Below are 23,796 nucleotides of genomic sequence, written 5' to 3'. Positions count from 1 at the left end.
ATAGCTGTTGGGGAGACCACTTTTAAGCAAATACGTTGTGTGGAAAGTTTCTAAAAGCTAGGGTAATTTTCCAATTTTTGCACGGCTAAAAACTTGCCTATTATTGCACACTCCATGCTTTTCTTATGGGGTGTGCAATAATTAGCGATTTTTTAGCCGTGCAACAATTGGCGATTTACCCTATATGTATAACCTTCACGTACCCGACCCCCGACAACTCATTTTCAAAATGCTGGCATTTCATAAATTTTTATTAGATTTTTTTGAAGTAGCCCTCAATCGATCATAAATTGGTGAAAGTTTATTACGCTCAAGTGGCCATGCAATATCCGGAACCATTCCGGAGATATTTTGGATTGTGTTGGGGTCAGGTGGTGGGGGAGGGGAAGGTTTTGCCAAATGGCTAAAAGTGTTTATTTCGTATGGTATTGTGTTTGAGAGGCCCCCGCGGAACCTGTTCCAAGTGTTCCGGAGCGGCCATATCAGTTATTACATGCTTCAGTCAATTTTTTCTGCCCCATTCTTTCGAAACTATGCTCAACAAAAAATTTGCTAAAAATGGATGGTTCAAACACAAAAACAAACGAAATAATAACTTTTAGTCATTTTGGCAACCCCCTGACCCCAACACAATCCGGAATATCTCCGGAATGGTTCCGGATACTACATGACTACTGAAGTATAATAGACTTCCTCCAATTTATGATCGATTGAGAGCAAAAAAATCGGATGATAATTGACGAAATGCCAGCATTTTGAAAATGAGTTGTCGGGGGTCGGGTACGTGAAGGTTGATTGTTTTTGTTTTTTGTTATGGTTACAAAAATCGTACAAGACTTACATTGAATATAACCTCGCTTTGACTCGCCTCCCAACAAGTACTCTTACAACCTACAATGCATGTGTTTTAACTGTAGTTATATTCTAGTCATAGATGTAAGTTTTGATCACTATTATAAGGGAATCTAGTATAAGCAGTTCCGTAGTGTTCTCCAAATTCAGTAGTTTTAATATTTTACAGATAACTATCTCTTAGCACTTCAGATAACATGATTGCTATTTATCTTCTTTCAAACAATGCTGATCGCTTCCTATTATTGCCCAAAAAGTGATTAACTCTCTAATACCCAATTTTTTTTTATTCTGATCTGAATATCATTATTTCGTCATCTAAAATTGATTTAAACATGTTTTAAAGATGATTCTTTTTAATTCCCGATTTTATGAATTTCGGTTTTTGATTTTTCTCATTTTTATTTTTGAAAATTTTACTTTCCGTGTAATTTAAAGGAAAATAATTTTAGAGTGTATTCGACTCCCTTAAACTATTTTACTATGATAGAATGATTTGAGAAAAATTGAAATATAAGTTATTTGTAGCAACTCAATACAAAATAATCAATGACTTCTAAAAGGTGACTAAAACCTAAATTTTTCAATGATTTAAAAAAATGTAAATACGCTTTGCAAAACACCTAAAAACATTTTAAGATATACAGAACAGTCCAAAATATCAGCCAAAAGTATAAAAATTATGAATATCCACGAAACAAAAATTACAAATACTCAAACTATACCCCGTCTAAAGGCGGGGTTAGGTATTACAGGGTTAAATAAACAGTAGTGAGGTAGACTGATACGGAGATCGTTGTTTCTCTGTAGTGGAATTCTTTCAAAGAGTTCTGTCGAAATATACTCAAAGAATCATGGTGGAATTCTTTGAGGTACACGTCTCGGAATCCCTGCCTCCTTCTCGGTAGTTTTTCGAGAATACCTCGCAAGATTTCTACAACAATAAGAATGATGTGCTAATCTCAAGCCCCGTTCATTGGTTCTTTGTGCAATTTAGATTGCCCTGGTCAATCACTGAGTAGCAACTACGAAATGTGCGGCCATCTATGCTCATGTTCATTCCATTCGGGATTTCTGCAGAAATTCCTGCTGGGATTTCGTCTTTAATTATTTCATGGATTTCTAATGAGCTGTCAGTGGAGATTCCAATCAGTATTCTACCAGATATGCCTCCCAGAATTCTTTCAGGAAATGTTCCCGGGATTCCTTCAGGGATTTCTACCGGGATTGCTTTATAAAATCTTTCAGGTGTTCTTGTCAGCATGCCTTCAGGAATTACTGCTGGAGTTCCTCCCTTCCAGGATTTTGTAAAGGATTCCTCCAGAGGCTCCTGCTAGGATTGCTCCAGGAATTCAAACTTGTATTCTTTCAAAGATTCCTTCAGCACTCCTGTCGGGGTCCTTTCAAAGATTCTTCTCGGTTTTTGACATTCCTCCCGGGATTTCTTCAATTGTTCTTTCAAGGAGTCTTGCCGAGCTTTCAGCCCGATTCCTCCCATGATTTCCTTAAGGATTCTATCTGGGATACTGTACGGGATTTCTTTCGTGACTTTCAGGGATTCCTTCCGAGAGAGAATTACAGCTAATGAGAGTGGGTGAGTAAGGAAAAACAGAAAAAACACATGGTTTTAATTTTCTTCCATGTTAATAATTTCAAGTTGAGTCAAACGTTTTTCAGAGCTCATTATATAAGTCATAAATGGACAAAATTTCATTGCATTCGGTTCATTGAATCCGGAGATATAGCAGTTCAATATTGGTTAATTCGACCTTTTTCTAATATGCTTATTACTTCGTGCAGAATAACTCGATCTTTTCCAAATTTTGTCCACTGATACACAACTAGTTGATCAACTTACAGTGAATATTTGAGAATATTTGATGCAATTTTCGAAAAGTTACAGGTAATTGAACATTTTTTTAAAAAGTGAAAATTTTGCCTATCCCGATCATTTTGTCTATCCCCTGTATCAGATGTCTAGGACCCACATGAAGATATGTTTTGGAACTTCACCATAGATTTCCCTTTTTTGTTAAATCCTGTTTGTTTTATTGGAACTTGACTGTCGATAATATTTTTTTAATGAAAATTACAATTGTAAGACACCTTAGGCGTTAACGTGTTAAATATAGGCTTCTGTTTGGAGATGCATTGTCAATATTATGTGGCTCATCAATAAAGCATAACATGGACTTTGTAGGTTGGGCTAATCTTTGTTTGAATTGATGGCGTTTGAAAATAGTCGAATTATTATTTCAGCCTTTTGTAATTTCAGCCTTATGTGTTTCAGTCCTATGTACGTAATTCTCAATTGCAATTTATAGATCGAACGAATAAAATTGAATTTTGGGGAGGTTTATCATCTATGTAGCCGAAAGTCATATTTTCTTTTTGATGCAACCTTGATAGTGCCCAGAAAAACATAAAACCCATATCCCAGTAAACATTTTGGTCTGTATAATTTGTGTTATACACTACTATATAAGAACCAATTCAATCGTATAAACTGCACAAAACTGCTATATACGTACCAAAGTGGAGGCCATATACATACTTCTGATGATATTTCGCGATTTCATATGATCATCTTTACGATGTCTCGAATAATCGATCGGAAGAATAAAATACGACTTCGGGTGATATGTAATACGATGTCCGAAATTAGCTATAAAAAAAGTTGACACCAAGCCTAGAACACGGCACCTTGAGATTGTGAGTCTAAGCTCATACCATTGTACTAACTGATCTGCCGTGAGAAGAACACAAATTTTGCCCAATATAAGCTAAAGCTTCCTAAACCACCCATGAAACTTGCCTTTGCCTTCCTACATGAGTGCAGAATATGAAGAATGGGCTGCAATTTTTTCTAAGTCATTGCGATTTAATTTATTACAATGCTGTACTGATATGTATATAGTATACTTAGACCAAGCCCACTCATGGGCTCCATCAAGCGTTTTAACGTTAAGTAGAGCCCCGAACAAAGAAGCGAACCGCACCGGTCGCTGCTAAGCAAGGCTCGAAAACGAAAAGTTTAAGTACGGTTCGTAACGGGGCTTAGAGTTTAGAGACAAGCAAACTACGGTCTCTATCCGTAGGCTCGTGCGCTCTCTCGCGTTCAACTCTCTGGGTAGCGCAAAGAGGAGACGAAAGAATATGAGTAGGGATTTGTTGAAAATCGTTCCTGTTCGGTTTATATAGTTTCTAGAGAATGATTTTTCTTGTTTTGTATAGGTTATTTGTTTTAGTTTATATCAAACATTGATATTCATACTTGCTTTGAAATTTCCAACGAAATAATGTCATAGATCATTACATCAAAAGCATATCTGACATACAATAGTGATAGAGTGACAATACAAACGTAGAAAGATAAAAGATTGAAATAGACCAGTTTTGATTAAATATGTTTTGAATACAGGATCATACATATCGAAAATGTATTGATTTTCTCTAAGTAGTAGTTACGATTGTTCTGATTTGCACCTTCAATTTTTAATTCGGCCGATCGTTTCCAAACTTCTATATGAAGAACTTATATTGAATAGTGGCTCAGTGAGTTTGGTAACACGTAACTACAGCCGAATTATTAACACAACAAGCAAAAGTTTGGTCTCGCATACAGTCGAGACTCTTATAAAATCACTGGTCGGGGGCGCAATAGGAATCCGCCTAATAGGAGACTAAGAGCTTATGGGATTTCGGCTTTTTGGGGGTGTGGCCTATTATCTCGGGTGTGTTAAGAGTTAGCGCAATACTTTATTCAGCAAAGTTTTAGGGCTTGATAAGATCTACCATTTAGAACTTTGGTTCATATGATTAGTTGGCAACTTGGCCGGTAGAGGGACCATCAACAGTTTGATGTTAAATTGCACCACAGGAACCATATCAGAATGTCAAGCAAACGTTACGATATGCGACAGCTCAAGACCCTGATAATTTGGAAGTTTCTTGGATTAGTTTGGATAGTTTCTTGGGAAAAGTTGTTGGGTACGCAATAACTAACTGACGATGAGTTGCGAAGTTCGAAATTCCTCCACTGGGCGGCGCTAGTGAGCAAGTAAATTTTCAAAACTTCAAATATCTCAGAATCCCGATAACTTAGAAAGTTGGTGTCTTTGGCAAAGTTGATCAGTATAACATAAACTTACATAAAAATAAACACTTGTTTCGCAATTCTGCCACTAGGCGGCGCTAGTGAACAATATTTTTTTATGAAAAATTGTATTTGTCTATGTTCATGTTCAAATATTTCGAACATATTCATCAACATGTAATCTGGAGCGTTTAGTACAATATGTCCAGTCCATGCATTCTTCCTCCCCTGTAGATTCGTGAAGTACCTTGCAAAAGAAAAAAATCCAGGAATTTCGAAGAATTATCTTTGCGGTTAATACAACGCAGTAGCCCTGGCCGCTTTGATGCATTTGTCATATTTCTGATATGCTGCAATCATTAATTTTGACAAGGGCAGTAATTGGGTGTAATCTTACACGATTACTTTCCAGGGTGCTTCCTCGTACTGGCTGCGTCTGTATTAGATTAGATAAAAGTAGTTACCATAATCTGGGGGGAAGTTGATCACGTTTCCTCTATTCTTTTGAATAAAATCAAGTACAATGCACATGACTCCAAACAAATATTTTTAAAACATGTACTGAGTGGACCTGTTTCAAGTTCCGTAAACGAAATTTTTACAAGAAATTGCTAAATTTTATAAAAATTGCTCAAATGGCCAAATTTGAAAACTTTCAATCCGGGGTGAAGTTGATCCACCAATGACATAACATTCTAAGAATGGAAAATTATTGAACAAACTTAATTTGATGATGATGAATCCGAATAAGTTTTAAAAATTCTTACAACTGGTGTAATTTGTAAGTTAAAAATAAAATAAAGTTTAGTAAGCTACAGAATGACCCACATTAAACGCCTAAAGGTATGCAATTGCCTTAAAAAACGTCTTACTTTAGAAAAAATATGCTTTTTTCAAATAAAACTTATATGTTAACATCAAATTTAACACAAAGCTATGTTCAATAAGCCTACCATGAATAAATAAAAGTGTTTTGTGAGTCATCCGATATACAAGGCGTTGCTGGGAGCCGATTTTTTGAAAGGCAGTCTTTTCACCGTGTTTCAATACGCATCCAAAAAAGTAGATATTTTTATGTAAAATCCGTCACAATTGCCATAAAAAATTTCAAAAATTCTTCAAATATATTCACATGATCGATTTACATTAAAAGTTCTTCCATTGGAACAGAATTGAGGCGTCCTCAGCGGTTGAAGGACGTGGACCCTATTGTGATCAACTTCACCCCGCTGATCAACTAACCCCCCAGATTACGGTACGATTGTTCAGAGATACTTATAGATATGGATTCATTTAGATATTACGTAACGCAAGATTTTACAGTTTTAGATTCCCTCCTTCCCCCACGTAACAACTTTTGTATGGGAAACATTGAAATTTTATATGAAGCGTAACACAGCGCTAGACCAACTCCCTCCCTTCAAGGTTTCGTAATTGAATGAATCCTATGTAACTCAATTCGGAAATCACAGAAAAACTGCAAATCTTTTTTGTTAAAAAAAAAACTCAAATCATACCGATAAAAATCTAGACTGTTGGAAGACAGTATTTACTATGACCAAGAATCAAGAATGTTTAACTACGCGAAGTTGTTAAAGAGACAACTACATTATAAATGTTTTTTACACACATGTCCAGAAAATTATAAGGAAAAGGCAAGGGATGCTAACACTCAATAAACCTAAATATAAAAAATGCTCAAGAGCTCATATTCAGATATATTATTTGCGGGGCTGATAAATTTCTTTCGAGAAAGGCAGCATGGATATCGAAGAGATAAACATTATTTTAGAACAAAAACCAACCTATAAGTCGTACAGTAAGTCACAATCATATTATTTAAAAAAAAACTTGAATCCTGGGATTAAATCCAATAACACATTCTTGAAAAAATGTTATCTTAAACGTAGCAAAGAACAGTTCTGAGTTTTATCCAAAACCCTCTCCTTAAAAAAAATGCTCAAATTATTTGCCAGAATAAGATTTGCAATGACACCACAGATGATTTACAGTGCAAAAAACGATGATACGGATGGAATAGAGACCACCGGTGCGCAAAGGCGACCGATCATTATTTTACTCACATGGAAACGAACGACCTGTGCGAAAATGGGTGGGTAACGGAATTAAAAATCGTTAACGACGTGCTGTTGCGTGTGTAGTATGGAGCCCGCGAGTGGGCTTAGTCTTAATGATGAGTTGTCAATTTATATACAACTCGTAGCCAGTTGGATTTGCACTTATTACGACATGTTTTGTTTACAACATCAGTCCCGCATCGAGTGAACGTTTCGACGACGACGTCGTCGCACACTGGAGTAACAGGGTCCATTTCATGGCCAAAAAGTTTCAGCACGTTTTTATGGTGTATTATGTATGTACTAGCGATAAAATTGTGAATTTAGATATTGAGGAAGCATTTTGGATTATAAATAGCCATATTAATCCACTTAAAGGCTAGAAGTGATTTCTTATAACCTCTCTAAGGACAACGTTTGTTTTCAAAAATCGCTTGAAGCGTCGAACATTTTTATTTGACAACAGAGAACTGAAAAATAATTATATTGCCATGAAAAATATTGTTTGGAAACAAGGGCCACCTAGTTTCAAAGAAATTCTCTTAGAAGTGTGAGAGAAATTCAATTCTTTTATAAGTGTAGATAACTTGTTTATGTCTTCAGCAAAGTTGTAAGGAGTGTCATAATTGGGAAACTTGCTGAATAACTGTTCTATCTTCACAATTTTTGGGAATATGGGCCGTTAGTTTTGAACGGCCCCTTAAACTCAGTTTAAATGTTGTACCTTTTTCTAGATATTTTGTGTATCACATTTTCATTTTGGGGTAACTTTTATAGTGCCCTCGAAAACACATCAAAACTCAAAAATTAATCATGGATTGAAATTTCAGGAGTTTGAACATGATAATAGAAGCCGTGTGGAATATATCAGTTTGACTTTTTCTATTAAAACATGGCATTTTAACACAACTTTATACATAAAAGTAAGTTCGTGGAGTACTGAGTGAAAAACTCAATGAGTTTAGCTATAAAAAATAATATTTATCTGAAAATATTTTCTCAACGGTGCATCAACATATGCTACACATGCTACAAATAGTCAGCTCTTTATTTGAGTTGTTTTTGATTTTTTTATAACAAATTTTGAACACAACAGTTCTAGCTACATTAGATTACCACTGCATTGCATACATTTAGGCGTTTATCGGGGTATGGAGATTTCTGCCCAATTTTACTAAATTAATTCCATTTGACACATTTTGTTAAGAGATAGAAGACTAGATTTGTATTCTGCTATGATCTATCTACCGAGAATAAGTGGCCATTCATTAAAAAAGTAGTCGAAACGAAGTTGCTTTCAGAAATAAAACCTAAATTGTTACTAAAAACTAGTAAAAAAGGTTTAAATTTCAAAATGTTTTATTTTTTCGTCTGGTACTTTCTGGTACCCGTTCTCTTGCGATTTACAAAGGATATGCCTTATATTTCATTGTAATTTTATCCAGATCGCGGAATGCTGCAGAATCTGAAAACTTTTTGAATGCTGAAAATGGTTCAAAATTGCCAAAAAACATGTATTTGAAAACTCTTCTGTAAGAGAGCAAAATAAATGAAACCAGGTAAAGTTTTTTGTTTAAATGATACACCCTTATCAGGAGAACTGTGTTACATACTTAGTTATTTTTTCAAACTGTCAATATTTCGATAATTGAAGTTCTTCCGATGAGTTATGATGCAAATGAAAAAAAAACAGTAGAGAAAATCGTCAAATTTCGGCATTTATTCTCAAAAAAAAAAATATGCATCCCAATGTATTTTATTGATTGCCACATGATGAAGCATTACCTCATTTATCTTTAAAAAATATTAGACTCTGGAAAACCCTGAAAAAAAAATTTCGACTTATGGCCAGGAATTTGACCCATCTACGCCTGTGTGCGTCGTCGACGTCGTTGTCGTCGTCGCGAGAAAAGTTTACTGCTCATGTAGGAATAATTGTGAGACAAATATCTTCCTTCGGTAACTATGAACACTCGCAAAGATTGCCCGAATATCATTATTGGCAAACAGAATGTTTCCAGTCCCAAAACATAATCAGCGGCCAGGCGGTGATGAGCAAGGCAAGTGGGTTGCTTTTTTCATTTTGCATTGTCGCGGTGCCGAAAATCAGTAAGTCATTACGATTCCCAACCAAACTTTACTAACATTATATATGACTTTTAAGCGTATGCAAACAGTGACGACTTCAATTAGCGCGATTTATGACTTGCTTTATACACAACAAACTTACTCCAAAACAATTCGCAGCTACGATTTATATACAATTGGACCTGACATTTTTTATCACAACATTCAACGGTATTTACGATTTTGATTTCTGACAGAGTGATAATACAATTTTGAATGCACTTCCCATTACGATCTGTGGTTTACTGGGATGTTATACAAACATAAACGGAGAAGCCGTGTAGAGTATATCTGGTTGAAATTTTATAACAGAACATGAAATTTTTCTTAAAATTTTACGTATGGTGAGTTCAAGAGAGTTTGTGGGGTACTGAGTGAAACATTCAGTTAATAGGGTGACAATGGGTATTATCGGCAGGTTTGTTCTCTTCGTCATGGGGGGTTTTTGTCAGCCAAATTTCCTGAAACATGGTCATACAATTCTGCTTAGTTGGGAAGGATTTGAGACCAACTCCGAGTCCAACACCAATGACGAAGAGAACAAAACGGCCGAGAATAGGTAATTTCCCCTATATCAGAAATTATTATCTGTGTGAAAATCTAACTTCTACAGTAATTCAACATTTCAAACTTACTGTTCAACATAGCACTGGAAAGAGCGATAAGGAGTGCAAAAGAGTGGAATCATTGTCACGCAGTAGCATATATGTCGCATACCTTTTAGGAGGGAGACTGCGAGGATTGGACTTACGATAACCACCACAAATACCAAGTATAGGATTGCTGGTGGTTTACGTCAGTTCGGCCGTTGTAGTAGTGACGAAGTGGTGCTAGGTGGTATAAAAAGTTTGAAGTTTTATTTCAATTCCTTATCATTTAGCCTAATTTACTGCTCCTTTTGTCCACTAGGGCACTATGTGAGCGATTCCGATTGGCAGCTGGACTTACACTTTGTACAGCGCCTAAATTTATTCTATTCTAATTCTACTATGTATATCGAACTGGTGCTTTGTGCTGCTTTCACTTTTCTACCCTGTCCTTGGTAGAATGATGAGCACGATGATGTTGATGTGGTCTCCAGTTAGCCTAGTGGTTATAGCTTCTTCGTCTTCTTCTTCTTTATGTCTCTACGTCCCCAGTGGGCCTTGGCCTTGAAGCGAGTCGAGAAAATAGCCTTAACCACTAGGCTAACGGGAGACGCCGTGGTTATGGCTATGGATCGCCAATCCGGAGACGGCGGTTTCGATTACCGTTGCGGTCGGGAAACTTTTCTCGACTCCCTGGGCATAGAGTATCATTGTACTTGCCTCACAATATACAAATTCATGCAATGGCAGGCAAAGAAAGCCCCTCAAATAATAACTGTGGGAGTGCGTAAAGAACACTAAATTGACACGAGACAGGCCAAGTCCCAGTGCGGACGTAGAGCCATAAAGAAGAAGAAGATGTTGATGTGTGGCTGCTGTTGAAGAGAGTCAGGTATGAGCTGCTCTCGGTGGGAAGAGCAACTGACGAAGCATTGCAAGTGCCGGGGCTGGAATCGAACCCATGACCGCTTATGAAGCGAACGTGTGGACCACATTCTCGGTCTGCGAATTTAGCTGAAGTCCCGTAGACTGCAAACAAAGACAAAACTCGCGTTGTACAAGAATATGATTCTGCCGGTCGCTTCATATGGCCATGGACGTTTAGATAATTTTATCGGAGAGCATTTGGAGTGTTCAAAAGTGCTGCGAACAATACTGGGCGGTAAACTGGAGGACTGCAACTGGCGGCAAAGCATGAACTACGAATTGTATGAAGTACCTCTACATAAAGAGATAAATATAATGAAGCGAATACAACATGGCGGGCTGCGGTGGGCTGAAGCGTAGCTCGTATGCCGGAGGAACGACAAGATTCAACTGTGAACCAGAAAAGGGTCATCGGCCCCTGGAGCCGGGTCTGATTAAGCTTATATTCAGACTCAGTAACATTTTTTTTTACGTATAAAAATACAATTACAATTTCACACAATTTACAGCACTTTTAAGGAAGTGCTGGAGTATTTTATTTTTATTTATTCTAGAGCAGTTCAGTGACCGTGCATTTTTTCATAATCCCCAAAATGAAAATGTTCAAACACACAGAATCAATCTTTATTGTACAGTGCTCTATGGGACATTTTTCATCTGGCTTGCAATCGATAGCTATTAACTTTCAATTATTATGTTTTCCATGTTGCCTACCTTACAACTCAATATCACCTTTCTCATATTATGGACCAAAAATTTAATTGCTAACCACATACACATCTCTTTTCTCTTCCCCAACAACAGGGCAACAACTATGAGCTCGCCGAAGTGGCCGGCGAGTGCAAGGAACGACGGCTGTCGCCCCACGAGAAACCCGTCTCGGTGATGCTGCTGTGGCCGATGCATTCGGAGAAAGATTTTCATAGGTACGTACGTGTGTGGGTTGAGCAAAAAAAGGCTTGTCATATCAGTTCGGTTCAGTTTAGTTCAGTTCAGTTCACTTCCAGTAGCCATCTGCGTGATTGGAAACATTGTTAACACTACACGGGGCACCACCAACCGTACCAACATCGGCAAGATATGCAGTGGATACTGGGCGAAGTATGTGTCAGTTAATTCCATGGTGCGGAATTGCGATTTGGTTCCGGCTCGTAACACGTGATGATGATGCATTTCATCATGCCATGTTAGGGACTTTCATACATAGGGAATCGCGCCACTTGGGCGGTGGCTTCTATATTCGTCTGTTTTCCACTATAACTCAGTCAAATTTGAACCAATTGACACAACTTTTGGAATGTGGTGAGATAGGCATAGTATCTACCCGTGTACAACATTTCAAGTCAATTGGATCAAAATTGACTGAGTTATAGTGGAAAACAGACGAATATAGAAGCCACCGCCCAAGTGGCGCGATACCCTACTTTGGTTCTATTTCCCATGCTTGATTCTTGAAAATTATAAATATGCTTACCTACGATGTATTCTTTACACAAAGCAAATTATATTTCATTTCGTCTTTCAATTATGCAACAAATAATTGATGAAAAGATTTGTAATAATTTATACGGATATTTATTCGAACTTGCTATTTAACTTAATGTTTTTCTTTTTCCATGCTTTAATTTTTTTCGAGATTGGTAGATTTAAATACCTTTCAGCTGAAATATAAATAGTTATACTATAAAAGATGACGACCATTAAACAAGTTGACATGGCAACATAGCGACCGTGGCAAAAAAAAAATCAAATTTGTCAGAGCATCCTGCTAATAGCCGAGTTTAATTATCTGCTGAAATGATATGCCGAAAAAACTCCTATGGAAGTGGGCAGCATGGTACCGTAATATCTCACCAGATACATCGATCCCAAGCCTGTAAACAAACCGAAATGGGCCATCTTCTTCCCACGCCGTAAATCAAAAATGGGCACCTTTGAGAAAAGAAAAACCCGGTAGCGCACCACCCGATGATGTTTATTTACCCAGTTACACACAGTTAAACAAACAATCAAATCCACCTTTGCAAATCAATTTCCAAACTGCCCACCGCCCGATGCGTAATCCTTGGGTGTCTTGTTTTAAACTGCTTACGGCTAATTAAATGCACAGCCAGTGGCAGGCACTGCAGTCACCTTGAAGCAATAATTATTGTTCACTGTATCTGACAACAAACATGTATGTTTAGAGACATCAGGGGCAGGTAGACACGCTACTTGTTGAAATCGACCGTACCGGCTAAGAATAAACCTGTGCGTAATGGTATCACGCGGATGGAGTTCTATTTTCGGTACCCGTGTATTCGTCTTATATTTCGACGTGAATTCCCTGGGGATGGAGAGACTTTGACAGGATTGAGAAACAAATTTAAGATTGATGTAAAACATTGTGCATTCTTTAATTTTGGCAATATCAACAAGTTTTCATGGGTATTTCATTTCATTGAACATGCTTGGGATGTTCCTTTCAGGTTTCTTGTTGCATTACATACTGACAAAGTCTGTGAATGATTTCTTCAATGATTGTTGATGGACCCTTAGAAGAGGGTTTTCGAGATCAACGAGCAATTTCTGAGAAATTTTTTAAACTCTTCAATTACATGACTTTCATCAATCTGACGCAAAAACTGTATTCTTTTAACTGAAAGATATTAACGGTGTCCAATAAGTTCTCATACAAAATTCAGATTTAGATAATATATAGTTTTATTTCTCATCTGTGATCCATATTTTTAAACAGAATGCATGTACTGAAGAACCATATAACACTGATCAAATAAAGCATATGGTTGAGAATAACGTTATTTTCTATTTGTATTTAGTAAGCCTAGCAGTACACTTCTGTTTAATGAACTCAGTTTACTTCGTCACGCAAGAAAAATGTTCGAAAAGTTTTTCATTCTTAATTTTTGAGTTGTTATCCCAAGTATTGTACGAAATTAATATACTAAGGTTAAAACAATACAATTTTAGTGATGATATGGTAAGAAATTTGCAGGTAAGCTCAATTTGAGCTGATTTTCTTGAAAATGGCCGTTATATTAAAGATCATAATCATCATAAAAGATCATAATCATCATGAAACGTAAATTTTGGATAACATTTACCACAATAGAGATACTTACCTTACCTTACCGATCAGGCTAATGCCGGGGTGGCCTCTGCTGTACATAGTAGCCGCCTCCATTCCACTCGGTCCATGGCTGTTTGTCTCCAGTTCCGCATTCTGCGTAGGGTCCGCAGATCGTCCTCCACTTGGTCGACCCACCTAGCTCGCTGCGCTCCACGTCTTCTTGTACCGGTCGGATGACTCTCGAGAACCATTTTAGTCGGGTTGCTATCCGACATCCTGATGACGTGACCCGCCCACCGTAGCCTCCCGATTTTCGCGGTATGGACGATGGTTGGTTCTCTCAGCAGCTGATGCAGCTCGTGGTTCATTCGCCATCTCCAAGTCCCGTCTTCCATCTGCACTCCGCCGTAGATGGTACGCAACACCTTCCGTTCGAAAACTCCAAGGGCGCGTTGGTCCTCTGCACGTAGGGTCCATGTGTCGTGCCCATAGAGGACGACCGGTCTAATCAGCGTTTTGTAGATAGTTAACTTCGTGTTACGGCGAACTTTATTCGATCGTAGAGAGTTTTGCGGAGTCCAAAGTAAGCACGATTTCCTGCCACAATGCGTCTCTGAATTTCTCTGCTGGTGTCGGTGTCGGCGGTCACCAGTGAGCCCAAGTACACGAATTCTTCAACCGCCTCGATTTCATCACCGTCGATAGAAATTCGGGGTGGCGGGCGCGGAGATTCCTCCCTGGAGCCCTTTGCCATCATGTACTTTGTCTTCGACACATTAATGACTAATCCGATTCGCCTGGCTGCACTCTTTAGTCGGATGTACGTTTCCGCCATCGTCCCAAATTTACGAGCTATAATATCAATATCATCAGCGAAACCAAGCAGCTGAACGAACTTCGTGAAAATCGTCCCACTCGTGTTTATCCTCGCTCTCCTTATTACACCTTCTAACGCAATGTTGAACAGCAAGCACGAAAGACCATAACCTAGCCGTAACCCTCTGCGAGATTCAAAGGGACTCGAGAGTGTCCCTGATTCTCGAACTACGCACATCACTCGATCCATCGTCGCCTTGATCAATCGTATCAGTTTGTCCGGGAATCCGTATTCGTGCATAATCTGCCATAGCTGTTCTCGATCGATTGTATCATACGCCGATTTGAAATCGATGATCAAGTGATGTGTGGGCACGTTGTATTCGCGGCATTTCTGCAACCCCTGGCGGATGGCGAACATCTGGTCCGTTGTAGCGCGTCCACCCATGCATCCAGCCTGATATTGCTCCACGAACTCTTTTGCAATCGGTGATAGACGGCGGCATAAAATTTGAGAGAGTATCTTGTAGGCAGCGCTCAGTAGTGTGATCGCACGATAGTTCCCGCAATCCAACTTGTCGCCCTTTTTGTAGACGGGACACACGATACCTTCCATCCACTCCTCCGGTAATACTTCCTCCTCCCAAAACTTGGTAATGACCCAGTGCAGTGCTCTCACCAGTGCTTCTCCACCGTGTTTTAGTAACTCGCTTGGTAGTTGATCTGCTCCAGTGGCTTCGTTGTTTTTCAACCGACTAACTTCCTCTTCAATCTCTTGGATTCTTCGCAAATAATCTTCACTAATTCCTTCGGGAATTCCTGCTAGAGTTCCTTCGTCAGATTCTCCAGGACTTTTTTTTTCCGAAATTCTTCCAGAAGTTCTGCAGAGAATTCCTCCAAAAGCTCTTTCGGGAATTCCTCCAGGACTTCATTCGAGTTCCCTCCAGGAGATATTCTGGAAACTTTTCCCCATGTTTCTACGCCCAGTGCATCCATTGCAGTGGTACAACCGAAACATTTCCTTACACCTGCGGTAGGAATCGAACCCGTGCTCCTCAGTACGATGAGACTAATTGCTTGGTGATACTAGTCGCACGACTACGAAGCCATAAAATGGTTCATTGAAATTTTTATAGAAGCTCATCGAAGCATCCCGAACTTTTCTAGATATTCATGGATAAAATCTAGAAGCGAAAAATTCTCGTACACAGATCGAAAAAATAGTGTAAATTTCTGTGACATATAATGCATAAGAACACTAGTTTACAGCATTTTTGAACTCGGTAAGCGGATGATCATTTTTGGTGTAGAATCATGCCCTGAATTCGAAAACGCGAAGGAAAAAAAAATACATTAGAGCGAAAATTTTTTCGACTTTCCATACAATGTTGATGATTTGAAATCGATTTTTGTTCTGTTTTAAAGCAAAGTCGCTCACTTCACACATCTCATTCTCCGTAATCAATGCTCCGATTGAGCTAATTTTTTTACTGTAATACGCCTACATATGGTACGTCAAATAAATATTGAGAAAGAATTTTTAAATAGTTTTGTTTTTCTTATTGAAAAAAAATACATTTCTTCATATATTTTTGAAAATTTTGCTAAAATTTGAGGAGATCGTCCCTAAAACTCGCCAACATCTTGAATTTCATCAAACTGACGCAAAACCTGCATTCAGATGATCGAATGGTATTATATTTAGCTCTTAATTTATGGGAAAAGATTTGAAATTGGTTCAACAAAACGCAACATATTTGAATTTTAGTAAATTCCATATTTTAAAAAGTTGTAAAACTCGATAGTGAGCTAAATCTCAAAAACTGTTCTACTTAAAAAAATTAAGGCACGATTTCAAAATCAGCGCTAAATTGCGCTTCAAAAATGTTGGTCGTTGACAGAAGTTCACGACTTTCGTTTTATTTTGTAAACTAGTGTAATTGGAGCGTGGGGTTTCACAGAAGTTTACATGACATGTCATGTAAATCTCATGGAATATCATGTAAACTTCCGTGATATGTCATGTAATTCAGCATGACTCTGGGTTTTTACATGATCTATAACACAAATTGACATGATATATCATGTAAACCATCACAACTGGAAGTTTACATGACAAAATAAAGTTTACATGACGTGCAGAGAAAATAGGTAGAGAAGCGAAGAGTGTGAAGCCAAAAAAACCTTATCGAACCGTCAAACTGGTATCCTATCGAACAAAATCAACAAACCTTGACGATTGCCGCATAATTCATGATAAGTATTGCGATCATTCGAAACATTTTTTTATCAATATTTTTAAATATCAAGGATATTACTGTAAATAGCATTGATTCCTTAAATTGACGAAAATTTATCCTTTTTGGTATACAATTTAGATGATTTCTTGTTAATAAATCAACAGCATAAATCATTTTCTAATGCAGTACACGAGAAAGACACTACCCTCGATAGGTGGATTAATCTGTTTTTCGGCAGTTGCCAACATCCGAGTTACGAAATCAAAACAGAAAAAGTGTTGCCGTTCAGACGGCTGTTCACTCTTCGCTTCTCTACCTATTTTCTCTGATGACGTGTAATGTGTAGGAAAGAACTCCAGGAATAATTATCATAATAACTTCTGGAGAAATTTGCAAAGGAGCTTCTGGAGTAATTATAGAAAGAACTTCTAGATAAATGACCGATGGAACTAATAAGGAAATTCGCGTAGGAACTACTGGATTAATTACTGAAGGGATTCCAGGGGGATTTGAATGGAACTGGTGGAGGGAACACCAGTTACACCAGTACAGTCTTCGAAGTAATTCCTGTAGGAATATAAGAAAATAAATTTACCGATCAACTTTTGGATGAATTTCCATATGATTTCCAGCAATGCCGATGGAATCTAGGATGAATCCTAGAAAAAAAATTAAGAAATTTTTTGAATCAACTTGTGTACGAACCCACAAAGGAAATCCTGAAGGAATTCTTGTTGGAACTTTTTTTTTAGAAACAGCCAACAGCAGGAGAAACAGGAAAAATTTTTCAAAGCACTTTTGAAGGAAATGCTCGAGTAATTGTGTTAAAGGAATACCAGAAGGAGTTCCTTTAAGAATTCAAGAAAAAAAATTGCCGGAACTATTTCAGAGTTCAGAGAGGCTTCCGAAAGAACTTTTGAAGAAGCTCTCGTATAAACAAATGGTGGAACCGACGAAGAAAAACCTGGAGGATTTTCCGAAGAAACTGTTTGAGAAATTTCTGAATGCGCTGCTGCAGGCATTTCCGATCGAACGTCAGGAGGAATTTCCGTAGGAAATCCTGAAGGAAATTTCTAATTAACTCTTATAGATGAAATAATTCCTGAATAAATCTCAGATAATGCAGAAGAAATTTCTGAATTAACTCCAATAGAGTCCCTCCAAAAGAGCTCTAGGATGAATTCTCGAATGAACGTTTTAGAAAATTGTGCAGAAATTTCCGACGGAACTTTTGTAGGAACTACCGAAACAAATCTTATATGATTTGTTGAAGGACGACCGTTGGAACTAAATTTTAATTTCAAAACAATATGAAAATTTCCGTCATGACGCTTGATCATTGCAAAATGACATGACGAAGTACGTGAATGCTCGTTTTGTCTTGTGACGATGAAAGGGCCTACTTGTTCATCGTTATGGAAAGCTCACGACCAATAACAGCGCCGGTTGCGGTAATCGCCAGATTCAACCTTGGTTCAGAAAGTTCTAGATTTTCATGACATGACTTTCTGAAATTGTCATTTCATGTTTCTTTGTTAGGATAACAAATTTGTACAAATTTACTATTTTGGTTGTGCTTATTATATGTGATTTTTTCTGTATATTCGGGGATGGGACCATTATTCTTCCTTTCTCGTTTCAGAGAGCGAGTAATGGCGCTTAAGCCTAGGCTTTAAAGCCAGGACACATGGACAAATGCCTGTGCCCCATCTCAGGAGAAGAGACCTCAACTATAACGGAGTGTGCATTAACCTTCTTAGCTGCACCACTCCCAACAATTTTATGTTCAAACATCATTCCCCTAAACCGAAACGGTTGGTACGGTTGTCCCCGTTTCTTCCTTTATTAACTTCAAAAAGGTTTGCCAATCATGTCATTCATAAGTGGATAACCTGATTGCCTTATATTTTTGAATTATCTTTCAATCCAATAGTCTGCACAGTGGGCCTGGCCATTTTAATATTTGTATCACATCTATGATATGCTGCAAATATTAATGCTGACAAAAAAAATATCAGAAGAAATTTTGATATTTCCAGGATGCTTTTCAATACTGGCTGTGCAAGCACTAGAATAGAATAGAATAGAATAGAAGGCTGAATTTTGAGAAGTGTCGTGGTGCACTTGATAAGGCGTGTGAACGATCTGAAAACTTCTGACATAGATTTTTGGAGAGATTATCGGTGAATTAACCATGAAATTCTTGATTGTCGATTTGTGGGCGTTCGGCTTTGCAATCTTATTGGCAATTTCCGATGCGTAGAGACGAATCATTAACAGTTATTAGTTGTCATTGGCAGATAAAAGTTTTCTTATTTTTTGTCTTCGAGCGAAAGATCACAAATCAACAAGAATCAACATGGAACGAGCTCACCTTTTTTTAAATATATCTTTAAATCTATTGATGATAGATCTCTATCTATCTCGCCTTTATATATATTTTTAAATTGAGGGTATATGTACTGGTTTATAGATCGGGATACGAAAAACAAATTCCATCCTGTTCAATTCAATAGTGCCACGAAAAGGAACATTGAACATGATCTTCAAATATATCTTCATTTGCACACAGATTCTTCCAAAGGTTCTTCAAACGTATCAAAAAACTGCGTAAACAACAAGCCATTAAAAAATTTTACTTCGTTCCTTCGTATACATTTTCCCCCGAAAAAAAAACCTCCACCCATCGCCATACTATAGTCATAAAGTTCCTAAATTTAAACCTACCGTTTATCTTAGAATAAATCACGTTCCATCTGCTCGGGGGGGCATGATGATGCGGTGGTATTGCTCTCCTCTGTGCCTTTCCTAATGAGCGCGATGATCGAAGCCGGGTGTGTGTAGCCACTTTCATCCTCCACTCCCCAATGTGGGTGGGCGGATCAAAATCTGTAGCGAACTCACCGCGCCGCCGGTATCCAGCCAACCAGTCCGTCAGCCAGCGAAGGCGACCGATACACACCTGATAGCGGTTAAATTTCCTCTAAACGACGCAGCGGTGAGATCTTGTGCGATAAATTGTGCCGAATCGGAATTTTCTCCACCGGCGACGCCGCCTGAGTGTCGAGAGGAATTGTGCCGAGTAGGGGAGGGTAACAAACTGAGAACAAAAAATCACATCAAGTTTAGAGATTTTGGGCAACGTATGGCCACCAAATAAAAAACAAACAGAAAGTCATTGTAAAATTAGTTATTAAGCAAATCTAGATGTATTTCCTCAAATTTTGGTTCCTGATTTTTTATTAAATAACGGAGAAATATTAAAAAAACGGTTTCCATACACATTTAGAGGAAAGATAAAGGAATCTCTGGAAAATGAGGAAACCCATCCTGTTTCGCCTTAATAAGTTATTTTCGAATAACGTCAAATAACACAAATTCGATATTTTTGTAGTAATAAGATGGAGATATTGGACGTTTCAAAAATTTACCAGGAAAAATGATTTTTTTTTATATAAATGCAGTTTTTAATCTTTACATCGATAACAAATTCTACTCTTTTAATGCTGTTCTCAATAAATAGGTAACTTAACCTATTACATTTCATTTCTAAATATATATCTTTTTTACTCTCACAATACCTGTTTCGATATAATCTTCATTAATTTTGGATTGGCTTTCTCAGTCATTGAAGTCAAGATAGGTATTGTATACGTTTCGGCCTATTGAATGTGACCTTCTTCAGGGGTCTTTATACAACTTATCCTGATTTTGTCATAGATCAAATATTATCTACATATTGTTACAAAATTTTTCAAATTTCACCAATCAACTTTTCCAACTTGATCCTCCTTTACAATTCTTCATGACCCGGGAGCCACTGACCGAAGCTACAACATGATGGAAACACATAGGTATATTTTTTATGAGTGGAGCGCCAAAAACAAATTGGTTGTTTGTTTTGCTCTGGGGGTTGGCCAAGACCGCTCCGCCAACAGCTGTCCGTCATGCGCTGGATCTGTGTAAAGGTGCCGCCCAAACCCCGAGGGGAAAGTGCTCGTTGGCGTGTCATCGTATGATCCAGAACTAGAGCAAAACGAACGAACGTGTGGGGCTGGGGACATGGGCGGACCGGAGATGAGTTGGTTTGGCACTTGGCCCACCAGAATCACCACCATTCCGGAATGATTCATGCGACGAGAATCGTTACCGTCTGTCTGTCGATGACGGTGTTAGTTCGGGGGAAACGTGTGTGAGTTATGACTGCTAAATGTTTTTTTCGGGAAAAATATTTGGGAAATCGTAAATGAACTTTTTTTTGTTAAACTTAGGCTTTGTTATACTGTAATTGAAACAGTACAAAGCACATTTCAGAGTTTTTAGTAACACAAACACTACTTTTTAGAGCAATTATGAGAAATATGAATCTTGGATGCTACAAAATCTTCACAAAACTGCGTGTAATTCAGGAAATTTGTATTAATGGCAAAACATTTTTTCGGTAATTCCTTAAGGAATTTTCTCCACAATTTATTTGTGAATTCCTTTGATAAATCACTCAGTAGTTTCATTAGAAATTTAGGCGGCTATGATTTTGGGAATCTCTTGGCAAAGTAAACGGGATTACGCTTACACATTTCTTCAAAAATTATTTCGCACATCCTTTGAACATTTCATCCTTAATTACTTTAGAAAATTCATCGACAATTCCTTTAAGAGTTGGTTTGGTAATCATTTTCAAAATTTCATCGGCAAATCCCGCGTTTTTTTTTCGGGAATTTCTTATCGCTTTTAGCCAGGCCATCCCGGGTACTCAAGAATCTAGTCGAGGCTTTTACTTACTCCTGTTAGATGTAGTATTGGTTTCTGGAGGCAATCGCTTTTTTCCGCATGCAAATAGGTCTAATTGTAGTCCATTTACGGTTCTCTGTAGTCAAGGCATGACTTCGCTTACAGGGGGTGGCCAAAATGTTTGGGATAGGCAACTTGTTTTCTCACAAAAAAAGTATCAAAAATTCTCAAATTTTGACTGTTTGTTTACCTACTATTTGTGCATCATTGGTACAATTTTGAGCTCGATTGGTTAATCTTTCGCGAAGCTAGAATCGTTCTCGTAAAACACTATTTTTAAAACAACTACTTTTTGAACTGTCATATCTCGCAAACCAGTGAACCGAATTTAATGAACTTTTAAACGTTTATCGACAATACATTGATGTTTCTCATGTCATTAAATCGTAGGTACTTTTTGAACGTTGAAAAAAGTTATCATGGATTGAAACTTTTTGGATCATTTTTGAAAAAATGTAATTTTTTTACATCAATGTCATTGAGTTTTAGTGTTGATATCCAAAGATTTTCTGCTTCTGCTCTCAAGATATCTCCGATAAAATGTATTAGAGCCTATTTGGTTTAAGGGAAGAGCACATTTAGTAATTTTTGTATGATATTGTAAATTTTACTTATTTTCCTTTATATGGGTGAAAATGTCAAACCGGTATAAGTTTATTCATCGTGAGAAAATATTAAATTTTACAGCGTCGCATCAAGTATCAATATATTGTTGATAAACGTTAAAAATTTCATTCAATTCGGTTCACTGGTTTGCGAGATATGACAGTTCAAAAATTAGTTGTCTAAAAATAGTGTTTTACCAGAACGATTCTAAATTTGCGAAAGATTAATCAATCGAGCTCAAATTTGTACCAATCATGTACATATAATAGGTGAACAAACAGTAAAAATTTGAGAATTTTTGATACACTCTATGAAAAGTTACAGCATATTGAACATTTTTGTGAGAGAAAAAAATGTTGCCTATCCCAAACATTTTGGCCATCCCCTGTAGTTTATCAAATTTCCCTAGGAATAGTTGTGAGAAACCTTTTCCCTGACACATTATGGAATGCGAGTTTATGTAGTCAATAGAGATTCTACACTGGCAAAACATGTGATTACAGTTCATCAACAGCTCATAGAACTCAAGGCCTGACTTCAATCAAGATGTCCCGTGTATTCAGGAATCTAGTCGAGGAATTTACTTACTCCTGTTCGATGTAGTATTGGTTTCTGGAGCTAACCATTGTTTTCCGCGTGCAAAAAAACTCTCATTGTTGTCCGTCTATGGTTCTCTGAAGTCAAAGCATGACTTCGCTTAGGTCATCAAATTTTACTAAGAATAGTTGTGTGAGACCTTATTATTGACACATGATAGAATATGATTTTATGTAGTGCACAGAGGTTCCACATAGGTAAAACATGTGATTACAGTTTATCTACAGCTCAATGAACTCAACGCCTGACTTCAGCCAGGCCATCCCGGGTACTCAGGAATCTAGTCGAGGCTTTTACTTTCTCCTGGTCGATGTAGTATTGGTTTCTGGACCTAACCGTTGTTTTCCGCATGCAAATAGGTCTAATTGTAGTCCATCTACGGTTCTCTGTAATCAAAGCATGACTTCAATCAGATCGTCCAAAATTTCTACTGCTCGTTGATATAACAAACGGTTCTACGACGTTACCCGGAAAACCATTACTCGGAATGCCATTTACCGGAAAACCATTACCCGGAATGAACCATTTACCGGAAAACCATATATCGGAAAAGTTTTTTCCCGAAATTTGTTTCCAGATTGCACAACGATATCCAGAAAAATTTGATCCCATGCCTTTTACACCGGTCATTTTTGACCCATACCATGACCCGGTCATTTAGCTGAACACAAGTTCCGCCAAATTATGATTAACAGTAAATTGGTTAACCGACACACAGTGGGAAAAAACAGTTCAAACCTAAACTAAATTCTGTATTTCACGAACGCATCCAGTTTTTCTAATGAACAAAACGGTTTTAGGCGTATAATTGTCTGGAGAATCGAATGAAAGTGGTTAAACAGACCGCACGGATCATTATCCTGCTCATTTTGCCCTAATTCCCCAGTTTTTTATTGACTTTTATATGGAACTAGCTCTAAAACACTTCTGAAACATGAATGAGGTTTGCCTTGAAGCGCTTTTCTGAAGGAATAAGAAGTAAAGAATCGATTGGAAGTGATTGCAGTGA

At 37.6% G+C, this 23,796-nt stretch overlaps 1 protein-coding gene across 1 annotated transcript in view; it reads left to right on the top strand.

Annotated features, from left to right (window-relative positions):
• LOC109411303 (unconventional myosin-IXb) overlaps window positions 1-23,796 on the top strand; it is a 252,594-nt gene that overhangs the window by 95,610 nt on the left and 133,188 nt on the right. The window contains exon 3 of the mRNA XM_019684868.3: window positions 11,472-11,593. Within this exon, the coding sequence (XP_019540413.3) occupies window positions 11,472-11,593 (122 nt within the window). The remainder of the gene's footprint in view (window positions 1-11,471; window positions 11,594-23,796) is intronic.

This window comes from Aedes albopictus, chromosome 3 (assembly GCF_035046485.1).
Source record: "Aedes albopictus strain Foshan chromosome 3, AalbF5, whole genome shotgun sequence".
NCBI classification, from domain to species: domain Eukaryota; kingdom Metazoa; phylum Arthropoda; class Insecta; order Diptera; family Culicidae; genus Aedes; species Aedes albopictus.
Note: the sequence above shows the minus strand (reverse complement) of the source record. Positions and strands in the feature narration are given on the sequence as shown.